The sequence below is a fragment of the Dasypus novemcinctus genome, chromosome 15, assembly GCF_030445035.2.
Source record: "Dasypus novemcinctus isolate mDasNov1 chromosome 15, mDasNov1.1.hap2, whole genome shotgun sequence".
Classification (NCBI taxonomy): Eukaryota; Metazoa; Chordata; class Mammalia; order Cingulata; family Dasypodidae; genus Dasypus; species Dasypus novemcinctus.
This window is the reverse complement of record NC_080687.1, coordinates 93,712,143-93,728,579: the sequence shown is the minus strand read 5'-3', so window position 1 is coordinate 93,728,579 and position 16,437 is coordinate 93,712,143. Positions and strand designations below refer to the sequence as shown.

At 41.9% G+C, this 16,437-nt stretch overlaps 1 protein-coding gene across 4 annotated transcripts in view; it reads right to left on the bottom strand.

Annotated features, from left to right (window-relative positions):
• LRCH1 (leucine rich repeats and calponin homology domain containing 1) overlaps window positions 1-16,437 on the bottom strand; it is a 212,148-nt gene that overhangs the window by 22,521 nt on the left and 173,190 nt on the right. For 2 of the 4 annotated variants that reach the window (XM_058276670.2, XM_071208279.1), the window contains exons 16-18: window positions 13,471-13,575; window positions 4,094-4,203; window positions 651-788 (exon numbers count right to left, since the gene is read on the bottom strand). In XM_058276670.2, coding sequence (XP_058132653.1) covers window positions 651-788; window positions 4,094-4,203; window positions 13,471-13,575 — 353 coding nt within the window. Of the gene's footprint in view, window positions 1-650; window positions 789-4,093; window positions 4,204-12,075; window positions 12,183-13,470; window positions 13,576-16,437 lie in introns of those variants that run through there. The other 2 variants (XM_058276671.2, XM_058276672.2) reach the window with 2 other exon arrangements.

Genomic DNA, 16,437 nt, shown 5'->3' with positions numbered 1-16,437 from the left:
CCCCCCACTAAAACCCTTACCACGTGTCTATGATACCTACAGACAGCAAGAGCACTCCGACGGGGGAGACAGGATTCTTAGGACACGGGAGCCCGCTTCAGTCTCACCTCTGCTCCCCCAGCATCTCCGATGAGTCCTGCACCCCGTGAGCGGTGGAGGACTGTGGAATTGATCTAACTGACCGACCTCTGGCTGCGTAAGTATTCAGTGATATTTAAGAGAATCCACATCTTTTCAGGGCTATCCAAAAATCTCAAATGATGAAACAAGGGCTCACATTTAGAACAGAAGCTCCAACCTTAACGGGCTATCTGAATAGGTTTCTTCTCACCATTCACACAACCCCATGTGAGAAACAGATCTTACCCTTCCTCAAGGTTTGAAGTTGGCACTTCAACCTTCAGGTTATTTTTAAAGTTATTTATTCTACCCAACTGAATTACTTCCTCTGTCATTTGCATGTTTATTTTAAGGTATCCTCACTCTCTGCAGTTGCCTCAGGCAGACCGTGTCTTTCCTGCACAGCTAGTTTGGGGCACCCCGGGCAGGATTTGAGCCGAGTTCCGATGAGCTCCCTGGAACCCTTAACCAGTGCTGTCCCAAAGGAGGCAGCTTCATGTAAAAGTTTCCCTCTGCGTCACGGGACTTACGACAGCTGGTGAGGGGACGTGGATGCTGGCGACGGAGCGCGGGCGGAGGTGGTTGACCAGATGGCAGAGCACGACCCCGTCCATGAGCGCTGCCCCCAGGTCCTCGTGCAGGCTGACCTTGAGCCTCGTCTCAATGCTCTGCGTGGAGGGAAGGAAGCTGTGTCAGGGGCGTTCTCGCACCCAGGCACCGGGGTAGAGGGTAATTACAGGTCGTCCTGAATTTAGACGCTCCTTTCATTACGGGGAAGCAGCATAAGAACACCTGGCAAAGGCTGAACATTCAACCTTTTAGAAAGATTTCAAGGCAGAACTGCCTCTACTTTAGAAATAATGTTTTTAAGTAGTAGAATGAAAGGAGTAACGAAAGGAAGAACTTCTTGGGCTCAATATTTCTTCAGCCCTAGCTAAGAAAATATGAAAAGGGAATGAATTGACATATGAAAACAAATCGACTGGTACATTCATTTAGATCACCAGTTCTTAACCAGGGGTCCGCGGATCAAGATTTCAGGGGGTCTGTGAGCTTGAATTGAAAATTAAACAACAACAACACCATTCTTCCTGGGACGTGTTGGTGCAGGTGTGATGTATTTATTGAATAATATACAGTATAGTGTGGACTTAGTATGATTTTTATTTTGATGTAGTGTGTTCTGAGTGCAGTGGATAATTGCCTGCAAAAAGGTTGGTAAGGATGGGGAGATGGTTTTATGACACCGTGGGATAACTCGAATTTCTAAATGTTTGCTGAAAATGACCAACTCAACAGATGTTGAGCCATGTAAGGTTATTAGGTATTGAAATTATTGGAAAGTTGTAAAACGTAATTTTAAGTAATCCTAAAATTTAGTTTAAAGACATGCTGATGTCGAGTGTCATGAAACTATATCTGCTATTACATTTTAAGAAACTATATCTGTGATTTTCACCTGACTGGCAAAGGGGTCCATGGAACAAAAAAGGGTAAGAACCCCTGATTCAGATCTACTTTGGTTTCTTCCATCGGCATTATGCAGCTTTCATATACAAGTACTATACATGTTTTGTTAGATTTACACCGAATCATTTTTGTTTGAGCAATTGAAAAATGGTATTGTATTTTAAATTTGGTATCCACATGTTCAATGTTCATATATAGAAATACAATTGATTTTTTACGTTTACCTTGTATCCTGCTACATTTGTGAACTTACTTATTAATCCTAGGAGGTTTTATTTATTTATTTTAAATTGATTCCTTGGGAGTTTCTGTGTAGGCAATCATGCCATTTCTATATAGGGAGAGTTTTATTCTTTCTTTCCTATTTGTATGCCTTTTATTTGCCTTTCTTGCCTTATTGCACTGGATACAACTCCCAGCACAAAGATGAATAAGAATGATGAGAGCAGAAATTCCTGCTTTTTTCCTGATCTTAGGGGAAAGCACTCAGTTTCTCACCATTAAATATGTAAGCTTTAGATGTTGTGTATTCCTTCTTTTTCAGGTTGAAAATGTTCCTATCGCTTTATTTCTGCCAGTTTTTAAAAAAAATCATGAATAAGTGTTGAATTTTATCAAGTACTTTTTCTTCATCAATTGATATGATCAAGTAATTTTTCTTCTTTAGCTTGTTGAGGTGGTAGATTACATTAATGGATTTTTAAATATCATATCAGCCTTGCATTCCTGGAATAAACCCTACTTGGTCATGGTGTATAACTGTTTTGATATATTACTCGATTCTATTTGCTAATATTTGGTTAAATATGACTTCCTATAAAGTAAACTGGGAAGTGTTACCTTATCTTCTATTTTCTGGAAGACCCTATGTTAATTCTTCTTTGACCATTTGGTAGAATTCACAGTGAAATCTTTAAGAACTAGAGACTTTTAGTTATCTATTTCAAATTGGATGGGTTGTGGTAGGTTATATTTTACAAGAAAGCAGTCCACTTCATCTAAGTTGTCAAATTTCTGCTCTTATCTTTATTATTTCCTTCCTTCCACTTACTTTGGAGTTATTTTACTTTTTTTTTTTTTTTTTAAGTTTCTGTGATGGGAGCTTAGATTATTGACTGAAATTCTCCTTCTTTTCTAACTATGCCATTAGTTCCTCCTCAGCACTACTTTGTGTCCTGTAATTTTTGCTATGTGTATTTCATGGTCATTCAGGTCAATGTATTTTTTTTTCCTTGATACATTCTCTTTGACCCATATATTAGTTATAAGTAGGTTGTTCAGTTTTCAAGTATTTGGAGATTCTCTGTTATCTTTGTTATTCATTTCCAGTTTGAGTCCAATGTGGTTGGATAACACATTCTGTATGGTTTCAATTCTTTTAAAATTTTTGAGGTTCTTTTTTTTTTTATGGCCTCAAAAACATGAGCCAGTCAATTCCCATTGTTAAAGCCAACTCATTGTATATTTGTTTTTGCTGATAAGAAACTAAAACACATAGGATTCATTGTTCATTTATAGACCTCACTGCTATCTGCAATGATGTATTTGCTTCCCTGCTACTTGCTATATCCTCTCAATAGTATACACACTTCATAAAAGTTGGGCCCCTTCATTCTCTCCTACATCTTGTCACCTAGTATACTCTGGCTCAAAGCAGCAGTCAACACATAAGTGATTGCGAAAACTGAAGATTTAGCATACTCTCTACCATCTCCAAAAAGTTTTCTTGCCCTTTTCTAGCTCACAGTGATCATACTTCCCTTTGAATGCAAAGAACTTACATAGCACTGTATAATGTGCTGTCTTTAATAACCACTACCAATGTCTTCTTCCTCAGCAGTCGATACTTGCACTGTTATTTGACCCTCTATATATTCATTTATTATCTTCTTAACTACATACAAAGACAGAGGGTAGTCTAGTACCACCCACCTGCCTTCCAGGAGCTGAGCTGGGATGTGAAACACAACAAGGAATACGCTAGTGATGGTCTCTGCCATCATATCACTGAAATTCCATTCGCGGAATCCTTCACAACACCCACTCCAAGAATTCACTCACCCTTGGTGGGAACTCAAATAGTGATTAAATGGCTGATTAACAGGCTCTTGGCCAATTTGCAGTACAAAGGAAGGATAACTGCAAACATTTTGAAAATAAATACAATCTTATCACTAAGTAAATAAATGGTAGTGCATTATTTTAAAGAATAAACAAACTGAAATTATACCAACTTTCAAAAATGTATTAAGTATTTCTACTTACAGTAACTCTCATACTCCTCATAAAACTATACTGGGTAGATTGGAACTAATTGCTTTTTAAAACTGAAAGTCAGGGATGTTAAGTCACTTGCCCAATTTCAGTCAGTCAGTATGTGACCTAGCTAGAAACTGCAACTAGGCCTGTAAGGAGTGCTTCAAAAATATTTTTTTTCTTTTAATATAGCATGCCGGTACAACTCTAAAAATCATTATTCACTTATAACACAGCTCTTAGGTACCTCCCGGAGTTGTTCCACCAATTCTTTTTCTTCTCTCATCTGTTCCATTTTCCTCCGAATTGTGAACTGTGGGTCTATTGATTCCAAATTTCTCTGAGGTCTTAGAAATACTGTGATATAAAGAAAAAAGAGAGCCTTTATGCATAGCCTTCTATAGGTTGCAATATGTGACTATTCATATTCAAATCAAACAGCTCATTTATACCAAATTATTGACTACTCCACAAAGAAATTCCTACTTGACATGGGAAGCTTGAATAGGGTAATCTAAAGGAGACTGTATTTTAAATTATATTGGTTTGTACAGACTAACAAGCTATACTTTTGGGTGACAATAACCTGATTCCAGGGAAGGATTTGGGTCACCATGGGAACCATCCCAGTCCATTTCTTCAACAGATATCCCTCCTCTCTTCATTTTTCCACAAATTTCATGCTTTAATTTACCTTCGAGGGTTCAAAAATCCTTTCATTAAATTCAGATTAACCAGTTCCCAACGTGAAGACCCTGGAATTGCTTTGCAAGTTAAAACTCAGCACAGGTCGATGTTCTCATTGGCTCATGTTTTTCTTGTACATCTGGGTTAAGAACTAAGTGACGCCGCACAGTAGGACACTTTTGAGTGTGGAGTGGAAAAATTCTGCCTTCTCCCATGTTGCTAAACAGTGTCCCCAAAAAGTTAGTGCTTTTAGAGATGAGCGCAGACTTCTTTGAGAAAGGCTGGCAAGATTAGGGGCAGTTCAAGAGATCATGGTTTGCTTCAGGTCCTTAAACCGACAACCTCCAAGAAGAGAAACCAATACCAGCTCTTCCTCTGAAAGGCACAAGAGGCCAAAACAGAAAACATTTTGCCTCTAAACTGCTCAAGGATAACATATTTTAAAGAGCAACAAAGAAGGCACAGAATATTTCATGTAAGGCAGAGTGATCGTAGTAAGGGTCTTTCTATTTTTTCTCTTAGTAGTGAGGTACGTTCATTGCAATTGATGAACCCATTTTGGAGCACTGCCATTAAGCGTGGATTAAAGTTTACATTGCAGTGTACCCTCTCTCCCACCCAGTTCTGTAGGTGTAGCAAGGGTCTTAAACCAATTTTTATTGTAATACAAGGCACAGGGCAGATTAAACTTGAGTTTTTACCTTCCTTGAGGTTTTAGCCTATTAAGACTTCAACTTTGCCTGCACATGAAGGTGGCAAAGGGCTGTCAGGGCCTTATTTAGGTCCCCCTGCCCCTTAAGACCTTAAGATTGCAGGGGGCAGGGGAGAGGGGACCAACGGGGGAAAGGAGGGGTTATTAAAGGAAATTTGGGGCAGAGAACTCCCATTTTAGAAATCAGCACCACACCAAAGGCTGCCTTGGCAAGCAGCAATTCTAACAGCATCAATCACCATTGTTTAAATACTGTTCAGTAAGAAAATTGTGCAAATTTCATTTTATCCTGACAACATTACCTAATGGGTAACTTTAGAGACTATTTCAATTTATCAGTTCTTAAAAAATAAATTATGGCTTACAAATATATTACTTTAAGGAAAAGGATCTGATTTCGCTCCATATGGGCAATTATCCTGTGTTCCCCCAACTGTGTCACTGTACTCTCCTTTTGTACTTTTGAACCAAACCACTTCAATAAACGACTGGTGCTCTGTTTCTCACATCTCAGTATTTTCTTTCTGAATCAGTTCTAGGATATTTGAATGAGCATTCTGAGGCCGTCTGGAAGATTAGAACTGACACATCTTAATAAAGCCCAGACGCAGAGTTAATACAAGTAAATGGAGAAGGAGAATGACTAAACGCACAAAACGCCTTGCAGGACCTCAGCGAGGAGCCAGCCCACCCGATGAAGTCACGGGAAAGAGTGCCAAAGGCATGTCACAGAAGGGCTGTCACCAAGGCGCACAAAGGCCAAAGCCCCCAGGAAGTGAGGCAAATTGTTTTAAATATAAACACACGGCCAGCACGGGAAGAGAGGGCAGCGAGACCCGGCAGGGGGAGACAAGCCGCTCACAGAGCACGCTGGGGAATGAGCAAAGCTGGACAAATGGAGCGTGGAAGAAACCGGAGACTGCACTAAACGACTTTACACCAGAGGGTCAAACAAAGCTTCCCATTTGAGAGTAACAACCGGAAAAGATATAGATCAAAATGTAAAATCTAGAAATAATCCACAGCCCCAAAGAAGTCAACGGAATTTACCAAAAAAGTCAAGGAATGCAGTTAGAGTTGGGTACTACATATGTGAGCCTGCAGGGGGCGCCGCAACTCTGTTGAAACAAATCTGTTGCTTTTGGAGGTTTTCTTTTCCTTTTCCTGCGGGTAATCTTATCTAATACAGCATGTTTAATATTTTCAATATGTTTTTATTGGCAGATTTCATTCTGAACACAAAATTATCAGGAAGTTAAATGAACTGTGAGCTTTTGTTTAACAGCTCTCCATTAAAGTTTCCATGCCTCCTTAGAGCCTGGTGTGAAATATCAGGATATTGGGGCTTAATTTCCTGGCACCACTTTTCAGTTTAAATCCTTGTGCATCTTAAAAATACAAAATGCATGCTTGGGTGTTTGTTGTATGAATGTTAAGTAATCAACAGGTTGACACACTTTTGAACTGTGGTTTTGCAAATGACCACTTTAAATGTACATAAATTCATTGGAAACCATGACTATAATGCTACTAGTTCTCTGGTAGTAATTATGATGAAATATCTGAGAATTTAAATTTAGGCTAATAATAAATCTTCTGAGCAAGAGAGTGAGCATCTTGTTCATTTTGCTGGCTTTGTTAGGACAGCATAATTACATTGGGGATCATTAAAGTAGCTCTGATTATATTGCCTATCTATTTTTTTCTTTCAAGTTATATTTAAATAATAAATCCAGTGAGCAGTCTGGATCAAGCCTTTAGGAAACTGAGCCTATTGAAGAATTGTCCTGGCTTTCCTTAATTTCTTATCTCTAAATTTTCAAGACCCTCCTAACTTAATTCAGGGACAATTTTAACTTGCAGCTACAAGACAACATTAACCAACAGCCCCACTGCGGCAGCTGGTTTTCAAATCAAATGCTACCCTGTCTGCTTAAGTAGAAAAAGGAACAGCAGAAGAGGGGCAAGAAAGCAGACTCAGTGTGATTCAGTGTGTGTGTGGTTATGCATGTGTGTATGAATGCATCAGCACGTAATGAGGAGATGAGACAAGCGGTAGCTAATTGAAGATGTAGAAAAAATGAGTACTGCTCCACTGTTTAATTACTATGTATCATATGAGTAATAGAGAACAGAAAAGGGGATTTGCTTATATTTGCAATTTACTTAGTGGAAGGGACAAACTTCTAAGCAAAAGACTGCAGGGAATGAGGAATAGTTCATGCAGAATATCAAATTCATCTTTGCAGGTACAGGTCAAATTCTACGGGTTTTCCCATTATCTCCACCTCTTCTTCCACTGTCTTCTGCATCCTCAAGCCGTCCCTACCCCCAAGCCCCAAGGGACCTCTGACTCCCATGAACTTATACAAGTCTGTATCTGTGTCTCTTTCACACCATTCACCACTCTGTCCTACGGTATGGATATGTTTCTCTCCATTATGTATCTGTAAGAGTTTCTTTCCAATTTGTAGCCTCGACTCCTGCCCCACAAAGCAGTGAGTTTGGGCAGGGTGAGAGTTTGTTGTATGCATAAATGAAACGACTGTTTCAAAAACTGCCACATTCCAAGACAGTTTGTTTGGACAGTATCTTTGCAGAGAAGATAATCTGGTTAACTCATCGCACACAATTTTCCTTTTATGAGAAATCTCTTCACAGTTAGTTTCCAGAGCTGAATGCATGAGACTCTGAAATAAAAGTCCCAAGAAAGCAAAAATGTTGCCTGCCTTTTTCAGAGCTTCGGCCATAGTAACAAGCACATACTAGGACACAACAGACATCCATTAGACGTTTGATGGGTCAAGGAACCATTTCTCTCCTTGTTTCTAAGAATATGTTTCCATTAAGCAAATAAAGTCTGCCGCTTTGAACATTCCTTGAAATGCTCTTTACCATTTATCTGTTTTATCAAATATAGTCTTCGTACAAAATTATTAGTCCTATGTGTTTTTATTTTTTTATTTTTAAAGATTTATTTATTTAGTGACCCCCCCCCCCCCATTATTTTGCATTCGCTATGCATTCATCTGTGTCTGCTTGTCTCCTCTTTGGGCGGCACTGAGAACTGATCCTGGGACTTCGGAGTAGGAGAGAGGGGCTCAATTTCTTGTGCCACCTTGCTGCTCCAGGTCTGCGCTCAGGTCAGCTTGCCTTTACCAGGAGGCCCTGGGAATCAAACCCTGGACCTCCCATAAGGTAGATGGGAGCCCAGTCACTTGAGCCACATCCTCTTCCCAGTCCTACGTTGTTAATCAGTATTTATTCCTGAAATGTAACTCAATGAGAAGAGATTTTTTTCTCCCTGAAAACGTGAGGTTTTGAAATGGAGTTATCATGTGGTCTCCTCAGAAGGCAAGAAACTGTACTGGATGTCATGCTTAAGATACTAAAATAAAGAGAGCTCAGAAAAAAATATCATGACCCTTAGATCCCGGCAAACATGAAATCTGACTAGTTCATTCATTCATTCCCTCTAGTGTCCCAAAATTAATCAGACCCAGTCCCTGCCCTAAAAATGCTCAAACATCACCTCTTGGGAAATTTACTTAAACTCAGTGGCTTTGATCCCTAACTGCTCATTCACATCACATAAAAAGCTTTTTAAAAAGTTACTGATCCTTTTATTCCAAGCCACACCAAATAAATGAGCATTTCTGAGTGTGGGGCCTGGGCAGCTTCAGGTTTACAACCACCCAGGTGATTCTAATACACAGCCAGGGTTGAGAACCACGGAAAAGCTCTCACACACTCTGTTTCCTCATTTTTTTTAACAGGAAAAAGAATACCTCTAGTGAAGGGTTGTCCTACAGAATTACAGAAAATGTCCGTACACTGGCCCAAGGGGGACATTTCAATTCATATTTGGAGATGAATCTTAAATAGTGTGAATCAGGACCTACCGATTCGTAGCAAATGGAAAAAAAGGGAAAATGACTCAAAAGAAGATGGTTAGGGTTTTAACCTTCAAAGAGAAGGAGAAAGGGAAAGACACAGGCCAGTAAGACGGCACAAAGGCAAGGGGCAAAGCAGAAGGTGCATTCCCTGTCCCCGTCCACCCCTGCGCACAGGCCTGCTCACACACGCCCCCATCCCATCTACCCCTGCGCTCAGGCCTGCTCACACGCCCCCGTCCCATCCACCCCTGCACACAGGCCTGCTCACACGCCCCCGTCCCCATCCAGCCCTGCACACAGGCCTGCACACACACCCCCATCCACCCCTGCGCACACGCCTGCACACACACCCCCATCCACCCCTGTGCACAGGCCTGCTCATACGCCCCCGTCCACCCCTGCGCACAGGCCTGCTCACACGTCCCCATCCACCCCTGCGCACAGGCCTGCTCACACGCCCCCATCCCATCCACCCCTGCGCACAGGCCTGCTCACACACCCCCATCCACCCCTGCGCTCAGGCCTGCTCACACGCCCCCGTCCCATCCACCCCTGCACACAGGCCTGCACACACACCCCCATCCACCCCTGCCCACAGGCCTGCACACACACCCCCATCCACCCCTGCGCACAGGCCTGCACACATACCCCATCCACCCCTGTGCACAGGCCTGCTCACACGCCCCCGTCCACCCCTGCGCACAGGCCTGCTCACACGCCCCCGTCCACCCCTGCGCACAGGCCTGCTCACACGTCCCCATCCCATCCACCCCTGCGCTCAGGCCTGCTCACACGCCCCCGTCCCCATCCAGCCCTGCGCAAAGGCCTGCGCACACGCCCCCGTCCACCCCTGCGCACAGGCCTGCTCACAAGTCCCCATCCACCCCTGCGTACAGGCCTGCTCACACACCCCCATCCCATCCACCCCTGCACTCAGGCCTGCTCACACGCCCCCGTCCCCATCCAGCCCTGCGCACAGGCCTGTGCACACGCCCCCGTCCACCCCTGCGCACAGGCCTGCTCACACGTCCCCATCCACCCCTGCGCACAGGCCTGCTCACACGCCCCCATCCCATCCACCCCTGCGCTCAGGCCTGCTCACACGCCCCCGTCCCCATCCACCCCTGCACACAGGCCTGCGCACTCGCCCCCGTCCACCCCTGCGCACAGGCCTGTGCACATACCCTTCCCCATCCATCCCTGCGCTCAGGCCTGCTCACACGCCCCGTCCCCATCCACCCCTGCACACAGGCCTACGCACACGCCCCCGTCCACCCCTGCGCACAGGCCTGCTCACACGCCCCCATCCCATCCACCCCTGCGCACAGGCCTGCACACACGCCCTTCCCCATCCACCCCTGCGCACAGGCCTGTGCACATACCCTTCCCCATCCACCCCTGCGCACAGGCCTGCTCACATGCGCCCATCCACCCCTGTGCACAGGCCTGCTCACACGCCCCCGTCCCCGTCATCCTTGGAGGCAGGACTTAGGATGGTGGGAAACTCCCAGGGCTGATTTTCCAGTTTTGCATCTATCACCTCGAAGAAGTTTCAGGTAAAACTTGGCTTTCGGAATGAGATATATTTGGAATAAGATATTGGAAAGAAGGGAAAGGAGAGGCAAATGTTAACAAAAAATAAGATAGTGTGCTAGGTATACAGAAACGCCAACTTTACCAACGCAAGTAGAAGATTAAAAAAATAAATGAAAGGCGAGCTCCAGCTTACTAGGCTGAGTTGGTAATACGATGCCAGTTATTTACAAAGGTCAAGTGATAGCTACTGACATTAAACAATGGAGAAAATATGAGGAAACAAAACTCAAGTGGTAATCAGCTTGGAAATGCTAAGAACGGCCACTAAATAGGGTCCCCTACCTGAAGGAACACATGAAAACAGCACAGAAAGGAGGCTGTGTTCCTTTTGGAACATTAGCTCACATATCTGTGGATACAGAATGCAGCTTCTTTAATTTAAATAAAAGTACTGGAAATATATTTACAGTACAAGCCGAAATTTAACCCCTAGAGAATATTGGTGAGGAACATTCCTGAACAGAAAATCATCTGTTGCCTGAGGCACATTATAGTCAAACAGCAAATAAGGAAAAATGACAGCCATTGAACATCTGACATGACTGGCCTTGCCACTCAGCATGGAAAACAATCCCTTTATATTATTGTGGTAGAGCATAAAAGCAATATGTGAACTCCTGGAACTTTCACTCATATCAAATAAGTACTGCAAGGTTCTTTTATTTTTTAAATATTTATTTATTTATGTCCTGTCTTCCCCCACATCTGCTCTCTGTGTCCATTTACTGTGTGTTCTTCTGTGTCTGCTTGCATTCTTGTTAGGCTCTGGGAACCAATCCTGGGACCTTGCAGAGTGGGAGAGAGGCGATTACTCTCTTGCGCCATCTCAGCTCCCTGTTCTGCTGCATCTTCTTGCTGTTTCCTCTCTGTGTCTCTTATTGCGTCATCTTGCTGCGCCGGCTCTCCACTGCGGCTGGCACTCCTGCACAGGGCAGCAGTCCCTCAGGGGCCGGCACTCCACGTGGGCCGTTCGGCACACGGGCCAGCTTGCCTTCACCAGGAGGTCCTGGGCATTGAACCCTGGACCTCCTCTACGGTTAACGGGAGCCCAACAGCTTGAGCCACATCTGTTTCCCATGGTTCTTTTATTTTTAAAAGGATTTTGGCAGTAACTATTTTCTATGGATATCTTAGGGTTTCACTGGAAAGAAGGCAGTCTAGCTTTGTAACTGGCACAGTAAATACTGAGGATACCATTTTACCATTTTATAGAATTTTCATTCTATGAAAGGAATGTAGCTGTGGCAGAGAGGAGATGACACCAGAATCTGGAGCCTGGGCTTGCCTCTCCAACTCTACGTAGCTCTGTGTGGCTCAGGCTATGCAGACACGGAGGTTTTAGCTGGTCCATCTGCAACAGTGGTGTTCTATTTCTGTATCGGATGCCTAATTCCTTCCCAGTGTGTGTGTTTTTTTTTAAAGTCCTTCAGTTTCAGATATCATTCCTAAGGAAATACCAAATCATGCATAAATCTTTCATTCCAGGCTTTATTTCCTTTAACCCACATCAGACCCATAAATAGCCATGTTTTTTGAAAAACAAAAAAATTCCTCCCCCTTTCTTTTTATTTTTAAAAAGCCGTTTATCAAGAAAGTTTCCATTTAGCCCTCTTCAACTTTCAGAATTTAAAATAGGATGATATAAGAGTTTTTGTTTCATTGTTTTTTGTCATACTTATTTTCAATTAAACACTTTAGAAGCGTATGAAATTTTAAAATTTCATTTGTAACTGACCCGTCCAGGCTATACATTATCCTTCTATATAAGGAAACTGGATCAGCAATTTTGACCAGAAATGACTGCAAGTTTTTAAAAATACACATTTTCCATGTGTAACATATGACACACTGAGATTTTTTTAAAAATAAGCATCACCAGAAAATCTATCTCCCTATTGCATTTGCACTGTGGTTATACTTCACATCTCACTTCTCTTATCTATAAATCGTATCCTTAGAACCACTTAACATCACTACTATCATTTTGTATTTTAAAGTAAAATGTTTAAAATCTGAAGCAGCATTAAACTAGAATGGAGATCCAGTTATATGTGCTATGTAGATCCAAATAATTATTTTATTTCATTCTCTTAGGCAAGGTAAGATATTTACGGTCACGAAAGTAAAAGATATACCACCAAGCTTAGCTGAGTGTCCTCAATTTTTTTCCATACATTTGACCCTCAGGCCAATTATATTGCTCAATATTATTTAAGATGCACTTACACTCATGGCACTCACGGAGGTATCCGGAGTCAAAACGTGCAAATAAGGGGAGCAGAGAAGGCAAGTGATCTTCATTTTAGAAATTTCTATAACATTATTTTCAGTGTGACACTCGGGGGTCAGAGGATGTACCTTTTAGTTACTTTTAAAATCTCATATGGTAAGCATAGATAATAAAAGATCACACTCTAAAAGCACTTGGTTCAGATGCAGGAACAAGCAGAGATAATCTAAATGTACACATCCCAAAGCTGTGCAAACAAACACCAAAAACCCTAGCAGAAAAGGTACAGAAAAAATATTTTAAAGTCCTCTCCAACGTTCAAAATGTTCCCGATGATGAGAACAATGGGCAAGTACTTTTCTGCCTTCTCCGCCTCCCTCACTATATCAACATCAGGCATGCACTTGCATATGCTCTATCTTCAGCTTCACAGAAAGGAATGTTCGAGTACAGTCATTGACTTATTAACGAGCAAATTGAAAGATACATAGATAGCCACCTACCATTGTCACTGTCCCCTGCAGATGGAACACTGTAGCTAGAGCTGTCCCATGTTTGTGCCTGCGTAAGTTTGTTGGAGGAGATAGGAGGAAGAGTGAGGGCTGGGTCTGCAGGAGAGCGTGAGAGCCAGTCCACATTGAGTTGCACAAGGACCAGGACAAAGCAAAGGGGCAGCAGCATTTCACAAATGGCATAAGGGTTGTATGGAAATGAAGTGGATTTCATTGATATGGGGTTCATTTCAAACGTACAATACAGAAGAATGGGAGATGGTGCAAGGAATAAAAAGAATGATAAAAACTGAGCATTAGTACTTATCAGTCATTTACTTTGCATGCAGTTAATATCGTTCATCTCAACAGAAAGCCCAAAGACTTAAAGTTCTAATGAAACATGTCAGCAGGAAGAAAGTACCCACAGATCGTGGAGATAAAAAGCAAAAGACCGACCAGGTAACTTTTTGCAAAGGCCTTCCAAATAATTAACGCTATTAGCATATACTAGTTGCAAAAAAAATTGGTTGCATAGGAAAAGCTTAATAGAGGTGTGGGTATATCTATTCTTTAGAAATTCAACCATCGATTATAGGATCAGTATTGACCTGGTGTGATTTTTTTCCCCCAAGGCGATGTAAAATTTCTCTATAAAGACACCTGTAATTCTACTGGCACACTTTATTGATAATTGAATCTAGCCAACTCTTTTCTCAATCTCTGACACACTTCTCAATATTGCCTTTGACTATTGGTCAATATAAGAACAATTTTGGACCATAGTAAAAGTCTCTTTAACAACAAAGCCAACTAACCAATAGAGGTCAGTCAATTCCAAGCACTCTTTTAGTGAGTCATTAATGAAATGAAGCACCTTCCTTTTTTTTTCATTAAATATCCATATAGCAATTTCATGTGTTTAGGAAATAGCTATATATAATTTTTTTGTTCAATCGTAAGGCAGGACCAGTAAAATAAATGGACGTGGTTCTAGGAACGACTGGGTACATGCAATTTATCTTTCTTTGAGGGAAAAAATCAAAAGGCAAAAGAATTTGAAAAAAAACTATCAGCTGACTTTAAGAATCTAAGTTCTTATTCCAACTTGCTGATTTGAGCAATCTGCTTTCTTTTATTTACAACACACAAATCACATAAATTCACAAACTTAATTTTAAAATAAAAATTCCTTGGCTTTTTTCCAGAGCTACTCAGTCAGAAGGGTTTCTATCTTTTTTAATCATCTGACCTTCAATTAAGATTACTAGATACATTATTTCTTAGAAAATGTGATAATTACATACTGTAATATTTTTTAACTAATAAATAAAATGGAAATAAACTTCCAATATGTAATACTTGTCTTATTAAATTCAAATATACTGGATGTTCCTGAAGATAAATTAGCATTATTTATAGCAAACAAAGCCAGAAAACTTTCAAAACTGATTTCCTCATTGACTAGTCAGCATTATAAAAAGGTAGAAAGCTTGGAGAGGGGACTACTTTTGTTTTCTGCTATTAAAAGATAAATAATTCATTAAAATTTATTTTTTTACCACCACAAAGAATGTGAAATGATTTAACAGAACAAGTGGAGGGTAACCTTAAACTTTGATAAGGTGAGCTTGTTGCCCAAAAAAGGAATTAAAACGTCACTAAAAACAACCTGACAGCTAAAGTGAAAAGCTGCATTTTCAAAAGAATACTGTTTTGGGGAGCGGATGTAACTTCCCATGTACGAGGTTCCAGGTTTGATCCCCAGCCCTCCTAAAAACAAAACAAACCAATCAGATGACCACCTCTCATTGGGGAGCAGATGGAGCCCAGTGGTTGAGCACCTGCTTCCCATGTACGAGGTCCTGGGTTCATCCCTGGTACCTCCTAAAAAAAATCTTGATTTGCTCAATGTAAAAACATTTTAAGATTGTGTAGAACTGACTTCAAAGCTTAGGAGAAAGCCATTTTTCCCTGGGGTCCTCGGGTGCTTTCTGTGCAGGCAGAGCTGAGCCGTGCCCCGACTGGCCTCCGTTTTCCCCGGCACGGGTCTGAGCCTGGGAGGACGGGAAGCCCCGGGCCCACGGCTCAGAGGCGGCATATGCTCAGAGCTCCACACAAGGGGCCAGCGAGGGGCCAGCGTTTGAGCCTTATTTCTCGTACCATTCTGCTCTCCCTAAAGGACCCACTAACCCCTTGCCAAGCCCAAGCGTCTCCGTCAAAGGGCTTTGCCTCCCGGTCCATCTGAAATGCTGGGAAACCATTACACCTGGCCAGCCTGCTCAGAAATGAAAGGCTCCCCTGTGTAAAAGGATTGTCTTTGTTCTTTATTCTACAGGTGTCCTCCCCATCATTTTCCTAAAATATGCATATGTAGAACTTATGCTTTGCCGAAATGCTTTACTGGAAAACCCAAGAACATCTGAGTTCTTTGTTAGCTTTTGCTTAGAAGTGTCTGAGTCCTCTATCATTTTCTTAAAAGCACTGTAGTGAGTGGATGCTAAACACCATAGAATCAAAAATACAAAAACAAAGGACCTGAAAGAAGGTACATAGAACCAGACCTTTAAATAAATGGAAAATGAGAAGAACCACATTTCTAGCTATAGCCCTTAAAAAAAAATCAATAAATATTTTGCACATTGCTATAATTTACTTCTGTGATATACTAATAGTAAATAAAAAGAAAGTAGGTCATATAAGCAGAACGCTTTCAAGAAAGGCTTTTTTTTTTTTTTTTTTAATGACCCTTGCCATGCAGAGAAACCTTCAAATGACCATCCTATTAGATGAGTAAATACATAGAACCTGCCAGGCTCAGGAAGCAAGTGCAGGCTGTGGGAGAAGGAGCTCCTCCCCTAGAGGCAGCCCTTAGTCGTGGACTCAGCAGAGCACCAGGCACCCTTGGGGCAACGGAATCACTGACAAATAACCCCTGGGTATCAAAAACCTCCAAGATCATTTCTTCTGCATTCTAAC